This window comes from Metarhizium acridum (genome assembly GCF_019434415.1).
Source record: "Metarhizium acridum strain ARSEF 324 chromosome Unknown scaffold_1, whole genome shotgun sequence".
Classification (NCBI taxonomy): domain Eukaryota; kingdom Fungi; phylum Ascomycota; class Sordariomycetes; order Hypocreales; family Clavicipitaceae; genus Metarhizium; species Metarhizium acridum.
Genome location: NW_027094015.1, coordinates 4,245,681 through 4,268,518, shown reverse-complemented (window position 1 = coordinate 4,268,518; position 22,838 = coordinate 4,245,681). Strand labels below are relative to the sequence as shown.

The 22,838-nt window shown below is 51.3% G+C and overlaps 9 protein-coding genes across 9 annotated transcripts; 4 read left to right on the top strand and 5 right to left on the bottom strand.

The window, feature by feature from the left end:
- Window positions 1-2,370: 2,370 nt before the first annotated feature.
- On the top strand, window positions 2,371-4,622 carry URA9_1 (Dihydroorotate dehydrogenase (quinone), mitochondrial). Its single transcript, XM_007812097.2, has one exon. It carries the CDS (start codon window positions 2,458-2,460, stop codon window positions 3,868-3,870), a length of 1,413 nt encoding a protein of 470 aa, XP_007810288.2. The 5' UTR covers window positions 2,371-2,457; the 3' UTR covers window positions 3,871-4,622.
- A 1,799-nt stretch (window positions 4,623-6,421) lies between these two features.
- On the bottom strand, window positions 6,422-8,323 carry J3458_001316 (uncharacterized protein). Its single transcript, XM_066116655.1, has 2 exons — window positions 7,717-8,323; window positions 6,422-7,654 (listed from the first exon to the last, which is right to left on the bottom strand). The coding sequence occupies exons 1-2, from the start codon at window positions 7,978-7,980 to the stop codon at window positions 6,947-6,949; spliced, it is 972 nt and encodes a 323-aa protein (XP_065978541.1). The 5' UTR covers window positions 7,981-8,323; the 3' UTR covers window positions 6,422-6,946.
- A 322-nt stretch (window positions 8,324-8,645) lies between these two features.
- Window positions 8,646-11,484, top strand: J3458_001315 (uncharacterized protein). Its single transcript, XM_007812099.2, has one exon. It carries the CDS (start codon window positions 9,811-9,813, stop codon window positions 11,242-11,244), a length of 1,434 nt encoding a protein of 477 aa, XP_007810290.2. The 5' UTR covers window positions 8,646-9,810; the 3' UTR covers window positions 11,245-11,484.
- A 27-nt stretch (window positions 11,485-11,511) lies between these two features.
- On the bottom strand, window positions 11,512-13,741 carry J3458_001314 (uncharacterized protein). The gene has a single exon (XM_007812100.2). The coding sequence runs from the start codon at window positions 13,364-13,366 to the stop codon at window positions 11,741-11,743; it is 1,626 nt and encodes a 541-aa protein (XP_007810291.1). The 5' UTR covers window positions 13,367-13,741; the 3' UTR covers window positions 11,512-11,740.
- Window positions 13,742-14,215: 474 nt separating this feature from the next.
- On the top strand, window positions 14,216-15,084 carry PAM17_1 (TIM23 complex component; the record flags this gene model as incomplete). The annotated part of the gene is made up of 2 exons (XM_007812101.2): window positions 14,216-14,915; window positions 14,981-15,084. The coding sequence occupies 2 exons, from the start codon at window positions 14,216-14,218 to the stop codon at window positions 15,082-15,084; spliced, it is 804 nt and encodes a 267-aa protein (XP_007810292.1).
- A 267-nt stretch (window positions 15,085-15,351) lies between these two features.
- On the bottom strand, window positions 15,352-16,890 carry J3458_001312 (uncharacterized protein; the record flags this gene model as incomplete). Its single annotated transcript, XM_007812102.2, has 3 exons — window positions 15,352-16,306; window positions 16,390-16,603; window positions 16,686-16,890. 3 exons carry the CDS (start codon window positions 16,888-16,890, stop codon window positions 15,352-15,354), a joined length of 1,374 nt encoding a protein of 457 aa, XP_007810293.2.
- A 287-nt stretch (window positions 16,891-17,177) lies between these two features.
- On the top strand, window positions 17,178-17,918 carry J3458_001311 (uncharacterized protein; the record flags this gene model as incomplete). Its single annotated transcript, XM_007812103.1, has 2 exons — window positions 17,178-17,180; window positions 17,253-17,918. 2 exons carry the CDS (start codon window positions 17,178-17,180, stop codon window positions 17,916-17,918), a joined length of 669 nt encoding a protein of 222 aa, XP_007810294.1.
- A 1,201-nt stretch (window positions 17,919-19,119) lies between these two features.
- Window positions 19,120-20,223, bottom strand: J3458_001310 (uncharacterized protein; the record flags this gene model as incomplete). Its single annotated transcript, XM_007812104.1, has 3 exons — window positions 19,120-19,168; window positions 19,227-19,891; window positions 20,182-20,223. 3 exons carry the CDS (start codon window positions 20,221-20,223, stop codon window positions 19,120-19,122), a joined length of 756 nt encoding a protein of 251 aa, XP_007810295.1.
- A 1,714-nt stretch (window positions 20,224-21,937) lies between these two features.
- Window positions 21,938-22,300, bottom strand: J3458_001309 (uncharacterized protein; the record flags this gene model as incomplete). The annotated part of the gene is made up of 1 exon (XM_066116654.1): window positions 21,938-22,300. One exon carries the CDS (start codon window positions 22,298-22,300, stop codon window positions 21,938-21,940), a length of 363 nt encoding a protein of 120 aa, XP_065978540.1.
- Between the last annotated feature and the right edge of the window lie 538 nt (window positions 22,301-22,838).

Sequence of the window (22,838 nt, the reverse complement as noted above, 5' to 3'; positions counted from 1 at the left end):
GTTCAAACTTGGTCACAAAGGCGTTATTTGAGGGATAGCTAGGCATCGTTTCGGGTGTATTCTGGCAACACATTGGTTCCGTCTCAGCAGCACTTCTCTCAAGACCGGATCCCACTTCAAGATCAAGTATTCGCTCTAAAACATTTCATTCTGCGCTGTCCGAATCAAATTGTTTGAAAGACACACCACCTACACCGAGCCATCCACCAGTTAGGCTTGCATGACTGCTACCACATGCTATCCGCAATCGAGAACTTCGAAACCGACACTGACATGGGGATTAAAGCGCTCGGAGCCAAGCTTGACGATAGATGCAGAATATGGACAAGAGAGGACTGAGACAAGCTGTTGGGACAGTCGCAGGCCCATGTCGACCCGCCAGTTGTTCGCTCCGAAGCTCGCAGAAACTGTTGGAATAGGCGAGTAGTCGCCGTGAGGATAAGATACGGGTGATGTAGCATCTGTATTTATAGTGTCCTTGAACATACACTACACTTTCAACGGAAACCTGCTCAGAGGCCAAGGCCGTCATGATCAACCGTGGTACAAGAGCGTTCTGGGCAGTCACTCTTCTCCATGATCGACGCTGAAAATTTGAAAAGGGGCAACCATCGACTACCCTGCCGGACCGGCAAGACACATTTTTCGGGTCGAGGAGGACAGATCTCTTGCTCAAATCAGGCAAACTAGTGCTTCGGCGTAGCATAAGAAAATTATATCGGTATTTTTTTTATACACAGTCCATTTCAATACCGCATCATGGTAAGGCAGTCTCGAATCCGTGCGTAAGTCGTCGTACCATGGTCGAGTGTGCTACCTTGTTGGGCGAGATTCTTTCACATCATGCACGTCCAGTGGCCAGCCTCATGCAAAGTCGGACACGGTTGACGGACTGAGTCCATTCAGACGCCGGCCTCGAAGGCCCCAACATCTACAAGCCGTTTCCAAGGGCCTACCAGCACTACTTGGCGACACCTGAGACATTCAGACCAGACTCTACAAATCTCCGTCCACGCCCGTCATGCCATGCAACACTTCAACCTTGGCCTTCTGCCTGGAGGATGATCCTCATGGCCTTTATGGTGATTTCAAAAGCTACGAGGTGACGGAGCGATCCCCTTGCAAAGAAAAAAGTGAAAGCTTGCCATGTGAGACATGGGTCCGGTCCCGTGATGGAATGCATCCTGTCTCAAGTGACATGTCGAGATGAAGAGCTTGGCGCAGGAGGTCTAGGGGTGGATAATCTTTGCAGACATTTTATGTACTATTTTTACGCCATTTACATACATACACCCACTGCTCTCTCTTTTCTTTTTCTATAAAGAATAAAAAAAAGGTTTCGCGATAGTATGCTTTGCTTGGAATAGCGATGAGAGGCTGCATGTGTATAACTTTGTTCCCTCGAGGTTATATGCTCATGGAAAGACAAAGGACGGGAAATGAGTCATCCTGCAGACTGCGAGCCGGAGAAGTCAACAGGTTTAAACAAATGAAACATTTGTCACCGCACGCCCAGAGCTTCCATCGTGAAACCCTGCTCTTGGCATCCCAGAAGATGGCTGGGAACGCCACTAGACTTGACCTTTTATACGGAGTAATGACCTTGAGTGCTCCTGCCATCTCCACCACTATACGGAGAACGGAGTAGTAGTACCAGACCGCACATACGGAGTAGTAAACCTCCATCGTCCTCACCCATTGACTTCAGCGGCCCGTTTCCCTCATACATCCGTGGTCACGATGGCAGTCAATCGAGTGCGACTTTGTTCCCCGTGATCGTCATGCACCAGACGCTTCGCACACGTACAAACCCCGCGGGACAAGAACATTCCAATTGCTTCTTGCCAGGGCATGCGACATGACTACTTTCCACGTGGTGTTTCGCCATCATTTCCACGAATCACCGTGCTTTCGGTGAGAGAAGTGTCGCACCGCAACAGTAAAGAGACGACATATGTATAAGACACTGACAGGTGGTGACATGACGGCATGGGGTGAATAGAGTCAATACTATACTCCGTACGGAGTGTAACTCCTGAATTACTAGTGGCGATCAATTGATCTGTTTTATTTGACCAGACCAGTTGACATTTTGGGTAAAATTTAATGCAGGGATCCAAGCCCCCCTGTAAGCCACCTAGAAAGAGACCAGTTGACTGGACCTGGGGAGTACACTGGAAGATTTGCACCATTCCTTAATAAGCCAAGGTCTTCATCGCGGAACGCTACGAGTCGTCTTAACACATTGCCACCTAAATTATATGGATCACAGATAGTGCACTACCACCTGTCAGGTCACGCATGAAGAAACATTCAACTGGACAATGCACCATCCATCCCAGCGCCATCACACGGAGTAGTACACACACCCGACAAATTTCCGGCGCCCCGAAACACCAAATAAGTGCAACCCCAGACGTCAATTGAGAGGCTCCCGCGGCCTCGAGCCTCAAGACCATGTCCTCATCAGCTATTCGATCGCGCCTAGCCGCCAGAGGCATCCGCTCCTCGCCAGCCTCCCGCATCCGCGCCGAAACCTCCCGTACCTCCATACCCGGATCACGGCGGCAGGCCTCGTCCTCGGCCAGCGGTTCCGTGCAAGCTGGACGCGCAAAAGCCATTCTGTACGGAGGAGCTCTGGCGGCTACCCTGTACATTGGATACCTCTACACGACTGATACAAGAGCATTCGTCCACCGATACCTTGTCCCGCCGACACTCCGAGTCCTGTTCCCCGACGCCGAAGAAGCACATCACGCTAGCACGTCGGCATTGAAGACACTGTATGCCTTGGGCCTTCACCCACGTGAGCGAGGGGACTCGTTGCGCACCCCGGAGCTTTCCACATCTGTGTTTGGTACCCAGTTGAGCAACCCAATCGGGATTTCCGCTGGCTTGGACAAGGATGGCGAGATCCCAGATGCCCTCTTCGCTCTGGGCGCCGGCGTCGTTGAGATAGGGGGCATCACGCCGCTTCCCCAGGCTGGCAACCCCAAGCCTCGTGTCTTCAGGATCCCCGCCACGGACGGCATTGTGAACCGCTACGGCTTGAACTCCCGCGGTGCCGACGACGTGGCCAGACGACTGAGAGATCGTCTTCGTCGGTTTGCACGATCGCTGGGCCTCACCGAGCAGGAAGTCTTGGATGGCGCTGCCGGCGTACCCCCGGGCAGCTTACAATCGGGCAGACTACTCGCTGTTCAGATTGCCAAGAACAAGGAGACGGACGAGCGGGACGAAAAGGCCGTCGCCGACGATCATGTCTACTGTGTTCGAAGGCTGGCTCGCTATGCTGATGTCGTGGTCGTCAACGTAAGCAGTCCCAACACCCCTGGGCTCCGGCATCTCCAAGCCACCGAGCCCCTGACGAGGCTCCTTTCAGCCGTCGTGGACGAGGCTGCCAAGACGGACAGAAAATCACGGCCAAAGGTCATGGTCAAGGTCTCGCCCGACGAGGACGAAGACACGCAGATGGAGGGCATTGTTCAGGCTGTGCAGAGAAGCGGTGTTGACGGCGTCATTGTCGGAAACACTACCAAGAGGCGCACCGGCCTGGTTCCCGAGGGCATCAGGCTCACGAATAAGGAACAGAAAGCGCTGATGGAGACGGGCGGCTATTCTGGACCAGCCATGTTTGACCGCACGTTGGACCTGGTTGGCCGGTACCGAAAGATGTTGGATGCACAGCCTGCAAGCTCGGATAAGCAGAAGGTCCTCTTTGCCACGGGCGGAATCACCAACGGGCAGCAGGCCCTGAAGGTCCTGAATGCTGGTGCGAGCGTTGCCATGGTGTACACAGGCATGGTGTATGGTGGAGCTGGTACTGTCACGAGAATCAAGAGCGAAATGAAGAGCCAGTTGAAACACTAAGGTCCTGGACCGAAGCAAGAAAAGCCATACGTCATCAATTGGATTAGGGGCACAGGTAGAGGATGTGCCCGGGGGGGGGGGGGGGGGCAGACAAAGATGTACTCTGCCCTCATCACTTATTGATGCTTTGCTTTCTTTTGGTTTGCTACAAAGTTATGACTATACTTGTCCAAATAGAATAGACACAAAATTTTAGAAGCCCCAACCCTTTTTTTTCCTTTTCTCATGTTGAATTTTACTTTACGGGTAATGACTACATTGTGTCGTACCAAGAAGGGGGTGGAATCAATGAAGAGTTAGTTGCGGGAAGCCCTTGGAAACACCTCATGTGTCTGTAGCCTGTAGCATTGGGGAAATAAATACCCCTGGGGTTGAACAGCGTGGTTGGACGAACAACTCAATTTGAGACAAGAGCTATATACCACACCCCTAGTTGAGAACGAGTCGAAAGTTTGGACCTTGAGTTTTGCGGAGAACATGACGAAATAGCTGCCGAACAGAAATGCTGTTGCTTCGGCAATGAGAAAAGATTGCTCATGACGCTGCGTCTTTGTGTGGTTTCATCTTGAGGGTTTGGGTCTGGCATGCTCAACGATATGCAGCACACAGCGATACTGCATCCTGGTAGCCCTCAATCCTTGGTGCATGCGCTTCTCTGAAATGTTCCACTGGCTCTCAACAACTCCTGCGTCGGTCGGTGTTGACATTCTCCCGACTTCATTCAAAGAGCACTGTGAATTTGTCCGCTGCGTGACATCCTTTTCATCAAGTCCCGTGCCGCAACAAAGTGCTTAAAACGCTTTCTCCAGCCTCGTAGGCCGCAGCGCCGTAGCATCTGGAACATTTGCCTTGCTTTCCGCAACGCGATGGATGTATTTCTCGAAGCCGACGAGTTCCTTTTTTTTTTTTTTTTCTCAACAGAGTCGTATAATCCGTCACGCCGCAAAGGTGTATCTCGATCAGGAAGTGTATCTGCTGATTCCCCAATGACTGATCAGCATATACCATATCAGAACTGAAGCTAGCACCCAGTACACACTTGTCATGGAAGCTGCCCTGTGGAAGAGTCCATTTCCGCACTGGGCAACACTATTTCTCACATTGGGTTTAACTTTCTGCAGCTCTTCAGCAAGTAGGCAAGCGGCTTGCAGATATACAACCCAGTAATGCATATTGTCGTTAAATGAATCCAGGGTTGCTCGCTGGCGACCATCCTGGATCCTACGTTGGGGTTCGGCCTCCTTCTTGCTGTGGCCATACATACCCACACACATATTCCCTGTTCGAAAATCTCGGGAAATTCCTGGCACAAGTCTGTCGCCAAAGTCTATGGGGAGTAGATTTTCCTCTGGGCGGCTGCTTGCCGAACAGCCCCGCAGGCGATCGTTGTCGCTCGTGCTTGCATGTCCTCGACGTTTATAACCTCACGCGAATCGAACAGCACGTCGAGCGTGGTCTTGGCCGACATAAGCAACAAGCTTAGCAGATTCTTCCAAATACTCGTGAGCAACTCGGTATATTGACATCGAAGTAGGTATGCTCCCTGAGGCCCTTTTCACCCTCCGCAAGATTAATAACATCGTCTGCGTCCCTTTCTGGCTCTCTTCTAAATGACTTGTCGACATATCCATTCCCAAAGGCATCAGTATGAATGGGTAGTTTTGAGCAAGTAAACCACGCTCTGTATAAAAGAAACTGTGCTTTTGCTCATGTGAGTTGATCTTGAATTGAAGACGAGGTTGAGGGTGATGAGGGGATCATGCTTCCAAGCCGCTGCCAGAGCATCCCGAAGACTTGTTCCCCTAATGGCGTCTTTTAACCTGGAAAAAGGAAGAACAAAGATCGGTCAACACATATGTTACTCTTTTATTGATAAAGTTTTTTGTCTCTGTCAGCATTTCAAGTTTCCTTGTTGGGCGTATTCTTCGTGTTGGCCGCAACGACTCCTTGACTGACTTGAGATTCTACGTATGGCCAAGTATCTCTCCTGGCCATTGCGATCTCTTGTAGAAAATTTCCCAGATCACTTATAGAAGGTCCGCTAACCATTGCTGTGGCCTATCCTCACCTGCCATTTCGAAGACTTTCTTGAACTCGAGACAATGCAAGATTGCAAACGGAGATCTGTGGTTATAGGCCATCAGCCAAGTGACACGACGAGAGAAAGAAGGACTGACGCAATCAAACGACGGAAAATCCAAATAAAGTAGCGCTTCCTTGGATGATTTCCAAAAGACTGGATTAGTCTCATCCAGGGAAATCCATGCTGTGATGTGGTTTGACTGGGCAATGCAATTCAAAGGCGCAGTGAATGGAGCAAGGCTTGCAGGTCGAGACCTACCAATCGGCGAACCCCCAATTAACGATCCGGCATCCAAATGGTTCGGCGGTGACTTAGTAGAAGATACCTCAGCAAATACCTCGGGTAGGTGATATTGGCAAATGGCTTCACCTCCAGGGGTTTCGCCTTGGGCTGCATTTGTCAATCAAGCAATTTACGGGTAATACTGCCAGTCACCGCCACTTGCCAAGCAGTTGACGATGAGGTGTTGCTAGATTGCGATTCGGTTCGATTTTGATCAAACGGAATGATTTGCGAGGTTGCTGACGGTATCTAAAAATTACATAGAAGCGGCAGTGACTATTCAATGTGCCAGTGCCGCCATGTTGGTGGCACATTTGCCAATGAGGATGAAAGAGTATAACTTTTTCCAGTCGGCTATGTTGGCAGCATATACCATAATAATCGCTTTCTTTCTAATCGGGGAAATGCAACGTACGGGCTTGTGACTCAACGTGCGCCTTCTTTAACCATCCACATGTCTGTAGGAGACAAACCTTGGGATGGGATCCGCATTCCGCGCCCTCGCCGATGACTCTTCCTTCTCCCTTTTGCCAAAGATAAAAAAAAGAAAAAAAGAAAAAAAAGAGGCTGAAAGGGAGTGGCTGCTATGAGATAAAGTAAAAGAGCATTCCAACTATAAACCATTTAGATGCAACAAACCAACTACAAAATACAGTCGCCATGCCCCCCAGTACGCTCGAGATATGTGTTGTACCCCCTCTCATCTAGTATTTACAGTCGATATGTCAAAGTCTCTAGAAGCTGCTGTTCTTCCTGAGTAAGAAACATATGCTCCGGAACAACCACTTCTCCTCGTCTAATGACAACTTCCCCGGCATGTTGATGAGCGTGAGTGAACTTCACGCCCATGCCTCCGGTCTGATCCCTGTCGCTGGACTCGGCGTCATCCTCGCTACCATCGACGGTCGGCTTTTTAGGAGTGACTGCCGGTGCTGGCGCCGTAGGGCTGTCTAGTGTTTTTTCTTCGTCTATAGCGACCTTCTCCAATTCGGCTGAATGTCGTCTACGTAGTATGGATCTTCTTCCTTTACCCAGGTCTTCAGGTGTCCACCAGTATATTGGGAAACGTCTTTCCAAGTTATTGACCAGTAGCGCCACACCAAGCATAAGCGCACATCCCAGCAGCATAACCGGGAGCATGAACCATCCGATGTGAATCAAGGCATCATCAACAACGGCGAGCAACGCCGTGGCGCCTGCAGGTGGGTGTACAGTCTTGGTCAAAGCCATCAGAGAAGTTGCGCAGGCGCAAGCAAGAGCTCCTCCAACCCATTGAATGTCCTTGAAGCTATCACTCAGCTGGAAGAGCTTACCGATGGCAATCCCAACGAATGCCGAGATGAACTGTCCCATGATGGCGTTTCGAGGTTGGGCAAGCGGCGATTCGATGGCATAAAACTCCAGAACCGCAGCCGCACCCTGTCGTGGCCATGGAATTATTAGTGTCTGCCTCATGGAGCAAGACTGGCACGAAGACTTACAAAACTGCCCACAATCACGGGGGCTCCTCGCGCCTGGAATGACGGCACTCGCTTTGACACGGCTTGTATCGTGAGAATAGCCGCAAAAACGCCAATAAAGGCCCAGAAAACGGGCATCAGGTTACCAGTATCCTTCGGCTTCGCCTTACGGTATCCGAACCACCGTGCCACGGGGTAGGGCAGGAAACGCCATGGCGGCGACGGCACGAACGGATCAAGGAATCGATCGATGTCGAAGTTCCACGTCCTGTGAGGCAGAGTCATGGCGTCGGCGACGGCCTCGCAGGCTCCGAACAGGCAGCCGAAGGAACGGAACACACACACAGAGTTGGAGCGTTCGGATTGTGTAGCAGGTCAGCGGAAGTCGTCGTGTTGCATGACGATGGTTGGGACAATGTCGCTCTTCACGAGATCTTACAAAGGAGAGAAGTCGTGGGCTCGTGAGGACTCGCGGAGAGGGAAAGCCAGCCATCCGGTCGTCTCCATCCGGGCGTGTACGGGAACAAGAACTACCGCCACATTTCCCTTTCCCAAGCGCACGGCGTCGCCCGCTGGAGAGAGCATTTTCACTTTCAATGTTCGTTCCAATACGGAGTACCGGAGTTCCTGCCACAGTAGACATTGAGTAACGTAACAAGAACCCAAATTAGGCTTAGGGGGCGGGAAGGGCAAATGCTGGTCCAGGCTGGGGGAAAGGTGGGGTTCCTCGGTGCCATGTCTAGAGTGAAAGCCCTTTGACCAGTCCCGAGACTACCACTGGTCCACTTTTTTGACAGGTACGGAGCACTTGGTACTCAAAATCAAGTACCTCGGCGGCGTTGGCTCGGGAATCGGCATCATCTTGGGGCGATTACATTTCACTCTGGAACCTTCGTTCATCCATCATGCAGAACAATTGTTGTCCCATCACAACATGCATTCCGGGAACGCAACCTGCAGCCCTACGGCGTGCTGGCACGCGCTGATGCTACCACGGCGCCATTGGGATGGCACCCAAAGCCAACTTGATTGGCAGCAAAGCACCGCTTGGTTCCCAATTTCTTACCATGTCCCAATGCTGTGTTACCCGAATCCAACAACGCCAACTTGACGTATCACTCCATCGCCGTCTTTCGTTCCCCGTACCAGACCCCTTCTCATCATGAGAATAACGCAGTTTGCGCATTTTCAAAGCGTTACGCAAAGTAGCGGCCAACATTTCCCGACGCTGACGTGAGAGTTCAACCAAAACTAAATGCTGTCAAATCACAAATCTCACGCAGACACTGTCTCGCTATCAATGCATTTAGGTGATTTCTTCAGTGCGAGTCAATGTTGAGCCTTTCGACACAGCACAACTAGGACGGACGGACGCTGCACAGCTGCCAACCAAAAACTACAGGAAATCGCCGAGCAAGTAGCCGCAACTGTGCTTTGTGCCGGAGAGAACAACCATGGGTTTTCACAGTCGACATGACGGCGGGTTGGTGGAAGACGTAGAAACTCCATGCGTCGTGTCAGCCCGTCATCACAACAAAAACGTAAACGCTGTACAGCTTTCCATGAAATCGTAAAAGCCGAAGTTTCATTGCATCGTATTTCAGCAGAATAAGTAATGACCCTGGATACCACTCAACTTGTTCTGGGATTCAAGACGCGGTGGCACCATATGTTCAACTCGTGTTGGTGGTTGCGGCCCGTGGAGTAACTATTGGTTAGTGAGCAACCAAATTCTTCCGCAGCTCAAACCCTCGAGCTGTTGAACAATCTAGTCGCAGGTTTAGATCATATTGCCCGTGTTAGTTTTACTTGTTGCCGGTGCCCGTCGGACAACAGCGCGGCCTTGGCAGTCTGCTTCGGCATCAACAGGCATGCCTCGACTTCACCCAGAGTTCAGCACAACACCTCGCAACCACAGCTAAACATCACATGGCTGGTTTGGTATAAATTTCGAATAATCTTTATCTCATTACCTTGACTCACACGGTTTAATACCAAGTTTTCCAATCACTAGACATTAGTCAAAGGGCATGTCCTGTTTCTTCCTCTTTGCAGCTGGTCAATTATTCCCACTAGTGGCACACTTTACAACTTCAACTCTCGATTTCCGACTTTATGGAGGTGCCATCTGGCAAAACAATGCAGACCATGGAAGCAACCGAGCGACCCAGCCCCATCAAGGGGCCTGTGTTCTGGACTCCGCCATCCGAAGTAGATGCTTGGAACATCGCCTTGCCCGGTGACGATCTCTTCAACGCAGACGCGACACAGGAGCCGTCCACTCTGCCGAATCAAGGGTATATTCCAAAGTACCACGACGATATCAAGTGCATTGATTCTCCGCGTGTGTACGTATCCTGCTCACCAAGTGCCGGTAAACCAGGGCCACAGAGTCGCCGAGTAATACTCGACGACTTACCGAGTGACGTTACCACACCCCAGGTTCTCCGGAGCATCAGATGTTTTGGAGGGGTCATTTCCGCAGTCCTGACCAACAGTCTGAAGAAAGCAAACCCTAGAACAAAGACGGCAATCATTGAGTTTGTTTACCCCGAGGCAGCCGCGGACGTCGTTTCTCACTTTCACAGTAAAAAGACGGTGTTTCTCGACAGCAAGGGTGGTGAACATCAACCAGAGGTATACATGATTCCCACACCATCTTACTTTCATACCGAGGCGAACCACTGTCTGCTCGACAGAGGCTGCACCCGTGCCCTGTTCATACCCAGCTTCCCAGAAGAAGCTATTTGGTGCCTGCTCTGCACCATCGGAACAAAACACGTCAACATTGTCCAACTATCAGAGGGTCACCTAACCATAGAACTTACATCGCTATTTGCAGCGGACAGGGCCGAAAAACAAATCAGGTCCGGGGACGCCGCCTTGGGGTACGACGCAACCGAGCACGGCATGTGCTACATTCCCGATTCTTCGCAGGGCGTGATGCAGGACAACTACGACTCCCACAACGGATTCATCGCATTCGCCGACGCGGATATCTTGCAGACAACATGGGATCGGGAGCCGTACAACAGATGCCGCACGCAACCCCTCCATGGCACTCCCACCGCCAAGGACGCCATCGGGCACCCCCCGAAACCTACGCACGAGGAAATCCTCGCCGAGTACTTCTCCGTTGACCCCTCCGAGATATGGAGCTACCTCGAAGACCGCAGGTCGTTCCAGGACACCACGTACAACATCGTCGGGAGCACCATTAAACTCACCCGTCACAAGTGGAGTTGGAGCATCAGCGCCGAAGACGACCTTAAACTCCTAATGGCGAATACCCTGCACGACCCGGACTGGGCAACTGAATGGGACGAGTACTTCAAAGCCAGGGGCATGGTCAATTTGCGAACGTGGGAGGAATACGGCCTGTTGGCGAAGCACCGACGAGAGCGTGCTGCCGAGCAGGGCTTGGCCAAAGGCACGGTACCAATCTGTGATGAGTGCTCTTGGGGTTGCGGGCATTTGAAGAACGTGCCCGTTTCGAGGCTTATTCGGGATTATTCTGTCTGTAAAGGCGTGAATTCTGAAGGGAAGTGAACACTTGGGGTGATTAATTCCGGTTAATGCGAGATAAGAACATTATGCTTTTGCTTGGATTAGGAAAACGGTACAACAGTCCAGAGTCATTGCTACCTAGTAGGTAGTCCATTTGGGAGAGCGTATGATGAATTGGGCATTTGCTAGGAACGAATAGAAATGGGCATGGCTGATGAAGACTCAATGGGCTATTTTAGTTCTTTTCTTTTTCTTTTTGCTGGAACAAGGTTCGTTACGCGGAGTTGAGTTCAGAGAGTTCTAATCAGTGCTTATTATCTCATATTCCATTCGGCTATGTGATGCTATTGATGTTACACATTATCATCGTATTACAACAGACTCCGTATTATACAATACCGGGCGTTTTCTCGAAGCATCGTCCTTTCCCCTTACCAGCCGAGTGCTTTCTTAGCACCTCATATTTCCAGCCCAAGATTGCAAATCTAAACGTCGTCTTCGGAATTTCCCTCATACCCAGATGACTATAACGTCCTTTTTAATAAACACCAAACGCCGGAGGTAATGCCGCGGATGCTTTCTCCCGCAAGTCCCTTCTTGTCTCAGATTCCTCCTCACAGACGAACGCCTCATCGTCCAAATCATCCTCAACAAATAAGCTACCCTCTTCCCCGATTGCATGGGGCTCGTCAACAAGCAGGTCACCAACTCCTTGGTCTTCCGTCTGGCACATTTCGTTGACAGAGCCAGTAGATGTGGCGTTCCCGTTGCCCCATCCAACTCTTTCCGGTGGTTCTCGTTGACGCCGATTCTGGGAGGCAAGCTTGGCTCTCCTCTTCTTATCCATCTTGAAGTAGTTTCGAACCAGACTTCGCGGGATATTACCTTCTGGCTCCCAGGATGTTTGCTGGTCGGGTGGCCAATCACCCGCCCAGCGAACGAGGAAGTATCTCATGAGCCCCTGACCCTCAACATCGTAAAGCGCCACATCCTCTAACCTTTCCACTTCCCAAGTTGGCTCTCCATCTTCCCTAATCTTTTCGATAAGTGGTGATTCTTCGCGTCTCTTTTTGGCGGATTTGGGCCTTGTCGACTTATTGGCGGGACTAGTAGCCTGGATAGTAGTAGGGGTGCGTGCTGCATTGTCTCTAGTTGACTCTCGTGTGTTGGACATGTTCGGAAAGCTTAAACTACCGGTAACGGCGTTAGGGAAGACAGCACTGGAGGAAGTGGTTCCTTCGACAGAGGCTACTAAATCAGTGTGGCCGGGATGTTGCGAAGCATCGTCCGCCTTTAACATCGGGGTTGGTGCTGGTTTTGGTTCTATTGACGAAGTCGCATATCCCAAAATCCCGTTTATGTACGACGGCAAGGGAACAGGTGTATTTATATTGGGCCTTTTAGGTTTCTGTGCGCCATCGCTGTCCACCGTAGCACTCACGAATTCAAGACGCATGCCCTCATTTCCAAGCCCAGCAGAAGGCACATCCCACGAGTCCTCACGGCCATCTTCCCCAAACATTTCGCGGGCAAGTTGATTCGACGGGCTGTTTTCGTTGTCGGAAAGACCCTCAAAGTCTGCCAATTTGCGCTTCTGCGGGGTAGACAAGCTGATCGCTCCCATCTTAGGGCGAACGACATCTTCGGCTTCGGTCTCGGGCTCAATAGCAGCTGCTGGCTCGATAGCGGTGTGGGTTGGGGGACGGGCTTTGTGTTTCTGTTTCAACCCCTCGGAGCCTATCTTCTTCTCTTCCGCCAATTTGATCCGTTCCTGATCTAATTCTCCTTCAAGGGTCTCTTCCCATTCCTCCAACGTTCTAGGGGATACGTAGTCGAGAATTTCCATAGCAGGGACAAGCAGGCTCGCGGCAGGAAGATCGTGCCACCCAACTATATACGTCATTCGCTTAGGTAATGGTTTGCCGTCAGCTGCCAGACCAGGCGAAGGCAAGAGAATCCGTTCGACTATGTATGCGCTGGGTGACGCGGGCGGCAGTAGCCTTAGGGGCTGTAGCGCCGGGCCACATCCTGGGGTATATTTCGGCGGTGGTTTGATTTCTATCACAAGTGTCGGTTTTTTCGATGTCGGCTCTGGTGACGGTGTCGCTGATGCGGATGACTGAGGCTCTTCGTCCGAGCTGGCTATGACCAGCGTGGTTTCCATTCTTGTAGTGTGATAGGCATCCTTGTGCTCGAGCGCTCTTAGTAGCCCAGGGTAAGAAGGGATTCCTGAGCTGAGCTTCACAGGTTTGAGAAGCCAGAATTGCGCGTTTCCCCCCTTCTTTTTTTGAGAGATGAAGAGCGTGTCTAACCTTGGCGCGAGCAATGTGCAGGCACGGGGCCAAGGGCAGATATCGCAAGCGCTTTGATGTCGATAAACCAGGAAGTGGTCGTAGTTAGGTTAGCAATTGTCCGGCACCGGCCGCATTCGTCAGGCAGCACTTGAGAGCTTTAACAGGTGACTAAGCCCAATCATCCCAGCCAATAAATTCAAGTCGCCTCGCAAAACCTCACCAGTACTTGGTTGGGGGAACAAGACCTCACGCAGCAGGCTATTCTCAGGCTATTTAGAGACTTCTAACAACTAGAAGCCAGAGTCTAAGTCACTAGACGGTAGGGCAAGAAAACAGCAAATTAAACCCTGTACAGACCATGGGTTTTTTTTTTTTCTTCTTTTTTTTTAAATGACAGGGAGAGGAGCCCTTAAAGTTGCGTCTTGTCGGTGGCCTTGGCACCTGTAACGACTGCATGAGCGCCCGGCACTCTCTAGTCCCCAGTGGCGCACCACATGCAGACAGTGCAAGCTTGAGCAGCCAGTCGCGCCTGGCGGCTAGCAAATCGGCATGCTGCAGCTCGTGCGTTTCCCAACCAAGCGACCAGCATTTTCTCCAACTTTTCCCCCAGATCACGAGTGCCAGCAAAAGCTCCCTCCTAAACCCCCCAGCTTGAATGCCGGCCAAACCACTATCAATGCTGCAACAGAGCACTTGACGGGCGTATTCATATTCCCACCATGTCTTCGTCTCTGAAAAGTCTGGCTCTGCGCGTGCCCAGAGCAACTTCCAGCAAGTCTCATACGGCAATTATCCGATGCTGCTCGAAAGCTTCCATGTCGACCGCCGCTCGACCGGCCTGCCTCACAAAAGCCGCTCCCTTGCAACCGAGTAGCTATGCCATATCCATGAAATCACACAGCTACGGCCTTGCTGAGTCGAGCAAATCCGTGCTTCGACTTGTTCCCAGGGCCCGCACGACCTCACCCATGACCATTGCCTCGCAGGCTCGATGCTTTGCCAGTGCCGCCTCGTCAACGTCGAGCTCGGGGACTTCGTCGGGTGCTGCTGCCGCTACATCCAAGTCCACTCTAGACTGGGACTCTTTCTTCAAGTTGCGACTTCGCCGTCGACGTATCCAGCTGTTCTTCTCCGCGACGACGGGCTTGCTTGGTGGTGCCGGTGGTGCCATTCTGCTGTCTACGGGCATGGCGGAGCCTGTGGTGATGCAAATTCCTCTGGACCCCTTCGTCACACTAGGTCTAATGACGCTGGCTTGTGCTGCCATGGGGTGGCTCGTGGGCCCCAGCATTGGAAACCAGGTGTTTTACCTTCTCAACCACCGCCTAAAGGCCCAAATGATGAGCAAGGAGACGGAGTTTTTTGCGAGGGTGAAGAAAAACCGAGTCGATCCTACCAACTCCAGTGCAGGTAATCCAGGTACGATCTGGCACATTTACCTGTTTAAGGATTCCGTCGAGAATTATAATCTAATCATTCTGTAGTTCCCGATTTCTACGGCGAAAAGATCCAAAGCGTCTCCGGATACCGACAATGGCTCAAGGACCAGCGGGCCTTCAACAAGAAGAAGACCAGGGCGTTTGTGTAAACTCCTGCTTTACGCTAAGAACTCCATTTGTTCAAGGTGGACTAGGGAGAAGGGAAAAACTTAACATGCGAAAGAAGGTAGTTGTGCCAACTACCTTAAGGTCCCCGGGGGGCCTTAAACCAGGAGACAAAATAATGTGCCCCAACTTTCGTTGTAGCAATATAGGAATATCTCATTATCGTGTATGCTTACTACTATTCCGTCCTACTTTTCAATGACTGGGCTCTCATTTTTTGTCTATGCTATTGTTTGTGTAGGCAAGGTTATTCAAAGAAACGGTAGTGAGTCATCAACAGCATCTTTCCACGACCGCAGCCCGCCCAAGATGTCTCCAACAAAACGTTGCCCACTTCGATCTAAACCCAGCTCCTTCAATTTTGCTACCGCAATTTGTGAATCGTTGCCGACCCGACACACAACATATATCGGCACATCGGCAGGCAAATCCGCGGGAATGCCCTCAGGCAGTGTCTCACCAGCACGATGACTCATAAACCGACTTATAGGAACGTTGATAGATCCAGGAATATGCGATAAGCTGTAGTGTTCCCTCGCCCTCACATCGACCAACACATGATTCGCGCCGCTCCTCGCAAGGCCCTGGTACGCTTCGGCCGTGACGCGGTCCTCCTCCCGCAGCAACTGCACCGGCCTCGTCACACCACAAAACTGCACATAATCCATGGACGACCTCAGGTGATCCAGCGTCAGCTGTGCGTTTTCGCCGCACGCAAAGCATTCTTTCCGTCTGCCTCTGATGCGGACCGATCTGAAGGGTGAACTATCCGCCATGCCACTGAAGAGCATCATCGTCTGTTGAATCTCTGGCGCGGCAGAGTCAGAGGCTTCCAGGCCGCCTCTGGAAATAAGTTTGATGGCTTCCAGCGCTTGCAGGACGCCCATGACGCCGACGACGGGGCCGACGATGCCGCCTTCGCCGCAGCCGACTACACTCTCGGGGGGAGGCGGCTTGGGGAACACGCAGCGGTAGCAGGGTCCCTTGCCAGCCGGACTGTTCAGCACAATGAGCTGTCCCGAAGTCTGGAATGCAGATGCGGACACGAGCGGCTTCCCCAGGAGGACGCAGATGTCAGATATGAGGTAGCGAGACGTCGGGTGGTCGGTGCAGTCAAGCACCACATCATACTGCGAAACAATGTCCTCTGCATTCTGCGGCGTGAGATGGGCAGCGTGTGCCTTGTAAGAGACGGTTGGGTTCAACCTGCCGGAGCAGTCAGCAAACTAGTAATGGCATGCAAGTGGCCTTTCAGGGGAAGGGGGGGGGGAGGTCGGGATGTGCATTACTCGCGTAGAAAGGTGATTGCACTCTCAACCTTGGCCATGCCCACGCGAGCAGTCGAATGGGCAATCTGTCTATGCAAGTTGGATACTTCGACCTCGTCTCCATCCACGAGCCCGAGAACACCGACACCTGAGCCGGCGAGATATGCGGCTGCAGGACAACCGAGCCCTCCTGCGCCGACGAGCAAGACTTTTGCATGCTTGAGTCTCAGTTGGCCTGGGTCGCAGCATGTCAGTTTTTTTTTTTTAGTTTTTTTTTAACCTCAAAACTCATCTTGCCGCAGTTGGTGGCAACAAACCATTCAGTCCGAAATTCGGAACAATCATCTGTCTCCCGTAACGCTGGTACTCGTGTTCTTCGAGGGGCCATTTCCAGTTGGCTCTGGGACTGGCTTGTCCTCGTTGACCTTCTGCGGCGGCGAGACACGCCCTGAGGTCGGCTAGTTCTGATTCACGGAATGCAATTTCCTTTCGGAGACGTTCTATATTCTCCATGGCCTCCATCACTAGGATGGCTGGGACGGCATATAGGGCCCTTATCTCAAGGTGATATCAATATCGAGCAAATGAGTCCCAGATTGTGGTGTAGACGATTCGCAATGCAGGGTAGGACAAAACCCGTACGGCCCAGAGTCAAACACCAGCCAGACATTTTAAGAACAAAAACAGGCGACAGCGCACCAAGCAGTTGGCCCCACCAAAAAAGTCCAACTACTCTACAGCCTCGCCGTGTAAGCATCCTCTGTAGTCTTCCACTTCCCGCACCAAACTAAATAAACCACATATTCGCAATGGTAAACCGCCCCAACATATCGCCTTTGCAATGCAAGCACTCAAGACACTAACGGGACAAACTCTCCTTCCAGGCGCCTCTTCCTCCAGCCGCCGGCAAGGCGCCATCCGCGCGAGCGCTGCGCATGCAACGCATCACCGGCCAAATCCACCCACTTCTTCCATCCAAGGTCTTCCGTACAGACGCCCATGTCTCGGATGACTTTATTAACTCCAAGCGCGACAAGCGCATCATGAAGCACTCGTCGTTCGTATCGAGAATCACATCCTCTAAAATCGGCAAAAACAAGCGTCGTCGCCCGAAAAACAAGCTCAAGACAACGTTGGAGGGCCTGGCTGATGCGCTGCCGGAGCTACAGAGCGGCGAGGGAGGCGAAGAAGTGCTCGCGGGCAAGGTGAAGCACAAGAGTTTGAGGAGTAAGAAAGGCGCACTGAAGAGAAAAGAGAAAATCGTGAAGGGGGAGATGGAGAGATTTGGGGCTAGCATGGCAAAGTTGTCGGCCATGCATCGGGCAGATGCTACGAGAAAAGAAACACAGAGTAGGGTTGATGAAGATGGCCATGTAGAGGACTACGACGACGATGATGATGAAAAGATGGCGACGGAAGCTCCTGCTCAGCAAAGCGTTTCGCAACAAACGTCGACCACGACACCTGCTGCTACATCAGATAGGTGGGCTGCTTTGAGAGGTTATATTTCGGCAACTATGGAGCAGAACCCTGCCTTTGCTAGGAAATAAGAAGAAGCTTATACATTCTTCTCGCCTCTCGATATTTTATGATACCATGACGGGGGGTTGGGGGAATCCTTTCATGCAAAAGAGTTTTGCGTCCTTCTACTATCGAAATTTTCATACCGCGTCTATGTACTGGAGTTCACGGCGCAAGGGTGGTAAAATCATGTTTTGCAACAAAAGGAATAGTTTGATATTTGTCGCATTTGAATATCATGCTTCCATAACTCGTGCCATAGCTCCATGGTTCATCCTCTCACCATGTCTCTCTTTGAGCTTTGGATGTGCCTGAGGTCCTTCCCAAACTTCCCATTACTTAATTCTCTAATCCATAGACGCCAATAACATTGACCATCCGCCCTTTGTAGCTGCGTAGACACTAACAAAAAGTCACCATAATGCACCCCTGCCAAGTGGTCTGTCTTTTCAGCCCGTCACAACGCCAGCGCTCTTCCGAAATATTCATAGCAATACTCATCCAACGCCACAAAACGAGACAAACGCAAAAAAAAAAAACACACACGCACGCACAAAAAAAAAAAAACCTTCCATAAAAAGTACACAACAGGACATGCTGAATCGCTATTGCACAAATATGATGCATCGAAATGAATTCAAACGAATGCAAAGAAACACGCCAACATCGGGGAGAATGGCCACCGCATGATTAAATGCTCATTCGTCTTGGCCAACTCGGTGTGGTAGAAGGTGGATGGGAGCTGAAAGTCTATTCCAGAGCTGCCTGTAAGCGCCTTTTCGCCCTGATCGTCAATGAAGTGATGTCTGCTTGTTCCGCACATGGACTTGGAGATGTGACAGGGTGAAAAGAGCCATCGAAACTATCACTGCCGGTGCTGTTGCTTCGTGAGCTATGTTGATGGCGTCGGGGGTTGTCTTCACCCGAGCCCATCCCATCCATTGCGGAAGTCTGTGATAGGCTGAGCTCACGGGTTCGAGAAATTGTCGAGATGCTAAGGCCAGTAGTGGTTCCATCGCCGGGCAGGGAATCGCTGCTGTCTTGGTGGTCCGTATGCAGGCATTCTGACTGGGTGTGTTGTTTAAAACGTATATATTGGCGCACCTTGGATCGAATGGAACGCGGCAGAGAGCTGTCTTGACTATCGTCTTCGCTGACTTCAGAATTTCCCTCTTCCGTTTGCAGTAGTACTTGGCCAGGTGTAGTGCGGGTGCCATGGCGAGCCGAGCTCTATTCAATCCGCGGAGGCGTCTTGTTGGTAAATGGGCTTGCGCTCCGCCTGTAGAGTGTTACATATTAGTTGATTGCGTTGGGTGTTCTGTCGGAGACACACTTACGACCGTCTACGTTCTCCTTCCTTGCGAAGGTTCTCAATGATGCGCAACATTTCCTTCCGGCCGCCGTTACTATCGACCATTTTGCCCGCCATGCTCATGGAGACCTTTTCTCGAGCATTGGCACTTAGCAGGCGCTTGACCAGCAAGTGGCGCATCAAGAGACAGACGAAGACGCCGCAATCGCTGCCATTCTCTTGTTGAGGCGAGTCGTCAAGGTTGATAAAACGCATCTGTCTTCCAACAACCTCGCCCATCCGTCGTGTAGCCAAGTTCGCTTCCGCGAAGTTTGCTCCACCAAGAGAGTCGTAGTGAAAGGCGATGCCGTCCAACAGTGACACCAGCAGCAGAGACCAATGGCTGCCACCTTCGGCAACACTCACGTTGCGATTATCGTTGATGGGAAGGAAGACGTGGGTAACTTTGGAAAAGTCTGGCAGCGCAGAGCGAACATGACGAATATCAGGCTCCTTCATTAGGAGGAAACTCATACTCGGACGCAGCAGCACAATTCGGGCTTGGGGGTAACGAGGTAAGGTCTCCCTCTCGAGATACTCTTCCCAGAAGGCAATGTTGTTATCCGTGAGCCAGTCATTTTTAAGCGACTTGATGTCTTCAACGGTTAACAATACGTCGTAGTAACTCAGGTAGGATTTTTCAGGAGAGAGCTATCTCGGGACATAAGTCAGCAGGATTATTTTGGGAAAGCCAGTAAGTTGAACTCTGTAGGGACCCTGGTTGTCCACATCCGTGTCAAATAAGGGCAGGAGAAAGAAAGAGAAGGGGGTGGGGGAGAACCAGGACGTTAAATAAAGCGTGTACTTCGGACGTATGCACAGACATTATAAAGCGCGACGATGATTTGAATAAAACGTTTCTAGGTAACATGACGCGTGCACGGGTATTCCGGCTGAGCCTGGGGACCATAGGATGGAACAATCATGTTCTTTCAACGTACCGAATCGCCAAAATGGCGGGCCATGCGTTGTCGAAAGGGCATTTTCTTGGTTTGGTCTCGGACCTGGTCTTGGAGCCTTTGCCTCCCTTGCTGCCAGCCTCGACGCTGCTCTCAGATGGAATGAGAGCGTGGAACTGGACGCGTCGGAGAAGCTGGAGCTGTTGTGATGCCTCGAACGAATAAATGACAAGCCGTAGAAGCGGGTGCTGTCGAAGAAGGGAAAAAAGCCAGAAGACGCAGACGGGGTCCTTGACGATGATTGAAAAGCGGGGCACAGTCCCAAGGTTAAGCCAAGGTCGAGCCTAGTGGGCTGTTGCTTCGGCTGGTGATAGTGGGATGGCAAGTGGGTACATGTAAGTGTCAGGTAATGTGTATATGGTTGCTGGATGGAGGGACGGGGGGCTGGAGAGTCTCGGAGCTGTATACATATATATCACGCCGGGCAGCACTTCAGCACCTGAGCGCGTAAGTTCGGCTGTCGCGGTGGGCTGTTCAAATCGCCCCTCAGTCCGTGCGCGGACAAAATGGCATGCGACCGCGGGGGAAGGTTGTATAACAAGCAGCAGGGTTTGAACAAGGGAGAGACGGAGTCATTTGCTTGACGCACTCGGCTCGGAAGCCCTGGAAAGTGATGGGCGAGGAAGGAATGAAAGACTGACTGTCAAGAGTGGTGGTGTGCGTGACTGAACAATTAGCAGAACTTGGGCGGTGGGCCATCAAATGCCATGAGGGCCACGAACGCCCACATGCACTAAACGTCTCCCAGGCGCTCAATCGAGCTAGGCGCTATTTGGCACTTGCATCTGCGCATCCAGGCCAGCGTGGCTTGTAAGGCAAGACGATGACGATTGTTGCAGCTCAGCCCCCATTGATGATCCCCATTGCCGCCCCTTGCCTTTTTGATCACGCCCCCGATTGTATGTTACTCTGTTCCTTGGAGATACTAGCTTCAACGTTCCTTTGTGCCGAGCATGGTTTCATAGACGCGCAGCAAAGGCGAGTCCAAGCGACAAGATGTCATGGTGTCTGCGTCCACAACTCGACCCAACGTGCTCCTTCCTGTATTGCAAGTAGAATACCAATAACTAGCAAGCAGGTATCAAGTACCCTGGCACCTGGGTACCTAATAGCGCGCCAAGGGGTTTTCTGGTGACTGTCCCCTGGCTATCATCTATCACAAGACAGCTAACCAGAATTTTTTACTCAATACACAAGACTTCTAATAGCTGGTGACAATTTAGGACCTGTCTTGTAACAGTTATGCTGTCACCAGAACCAGGGGCCGCGCGCGTAGGTACCTAGGTAGTTTCCAAGATCCCAGGTGGGCCGTTTAGAAGCGTCATGTCGACTCCTGGTGATGATTGCAGTCGACGTCAGGAAGCCGTGACTGCCACTATATCTTATGCACAGCTGATAGATGCTTAATCTTGCAATCCCCCGGGCGTGTCTACCATGATTCCGAGGCATTGTCTACTAACTAGGTACCTAGTAGTAGTCATTCCATGTCGTCAAGCTCAGCCGACCGATCAATTGCCCCTCCCCTACTACATCTTTGTGTATCCCTTTTAATGTGCGCAGTGCGTCTGGTTTGTTATACCTGCGCACGTTTAAAAGGATACAATACAGCTCGGTGCCCCGCCGCCACTTCCCCGCAGTCGACCACGCAACCCAGCATGCCAGCGATTCTAAAGTCTGGCGAGGAGAAAAAAGAACTCTACCGACTCGAATGCAACCATCTTCTCACGTGCCCAGCTTTTCATGCAGCATGCCTGCCATCTTTCACCGCATTGGTTCTCTTTGAATTCTCCTGGCCACCTGTGTTCACCCTCCCAGCTCTCTCCACCATCGTGATGTGTGCGTTTTGCGCGACGGGGCGATGCCGAACATCCCTTGGGGTTGGGAAAAAGTAGACATGCATCTCAATACTGCCCCTCCTTCGACCTCCACCGTCGTTTCTCTGAAAGAACATGGAACAGCTCGTCCCCGTCGGGATAGGCGTGAAAGATGAATGGGCCGTCTTCGCGATTTCGATGTCTTGGTCATTCACCCACGTCACCAGCCGAGGTGACCATTGCTTATCAAACGAGGCAAGCGTTTGAGAGATGGACCTGGCTGCCATAACCGGTGTGAGAGAGTACTACTAAGCACCCTTCGTTTACGGAGTAGACCGATATTCTTTGCGGTGTTAATCCCGCCAAAAAAAAAAAAAAAAAAAAAAAAAAAGGAAAAGAAAGAAGGAAAGAAAGCACGCAGACACCACTCGAATGGTAAGAGTGACTATAAGTGATAACGAACATGATGGGCCTCTATACCTGTATATACATATATCTTCTATCTGTGGCATGAAGACCGAATCCGACGTAGACAGACGTTGTCATCACTCAACTGCAGATCGTCTCGCCGGAGGGCTGAAGTCACAGGGCCCTCTGCCCTCGACGACTCAACATCTATCTATTAGGACTGGGTGTTAATAACAGAGGACTAGTAAGATAGCACAGGAAGGCTCGCTACGTAGAGGTAACTATAATAATCCCGAAATCCCCTACTTCATATAGATTAACGGACTCTTTTTATATTCAATTTCTCTCCTAAAGCTAAGTTATCCGCAGATTACTATAAATGCCTTGTACAAAACTCCAATCAAATCTGCGATGCTT

What these genes read in the sequence shown, in the direction of transcription:
- J3458_001314 (XM_007812100.2), bottom strand. Translation starts at nt 13,366, where the DNA reads ATGGAAACCACGCTGGTCATAGCCAGCTCGGACGAAGAGCCTCAGTCA.
- J3458_001315 (XM_007812099.2), top strand. Translation starts at nt 9,811, where the DNA reads ATGGAGGTGCCATCTGGCAAAACAATGCAGACCATGGAAGCAACCGAG.
- URA9_1 (XM_007812097.2), top strand. Translation starts at nt 2,458, where the DNA reads ATGTCCTCATCAGCTATTCGATCGCGCCTAGCCGCCAGAGGCATCCGC.
- J3458_001316 (XM_066116655.1), bottom strand. Translation starts at nt 7,980, where the DNA reads ATGACTCTGCCTCACAGGACGTGGAACTTCGACATCGATCGATTCCTT. An exon ending in CCGTGATTGTGGGCAGTTTT is followed by an intron (nt 7,655 to 7,716) that starts GTAAGTCTTCGT and finishes TGGCCACGACAG; the next exon opens with GGTGCGGCTGCGGTTCTGGA.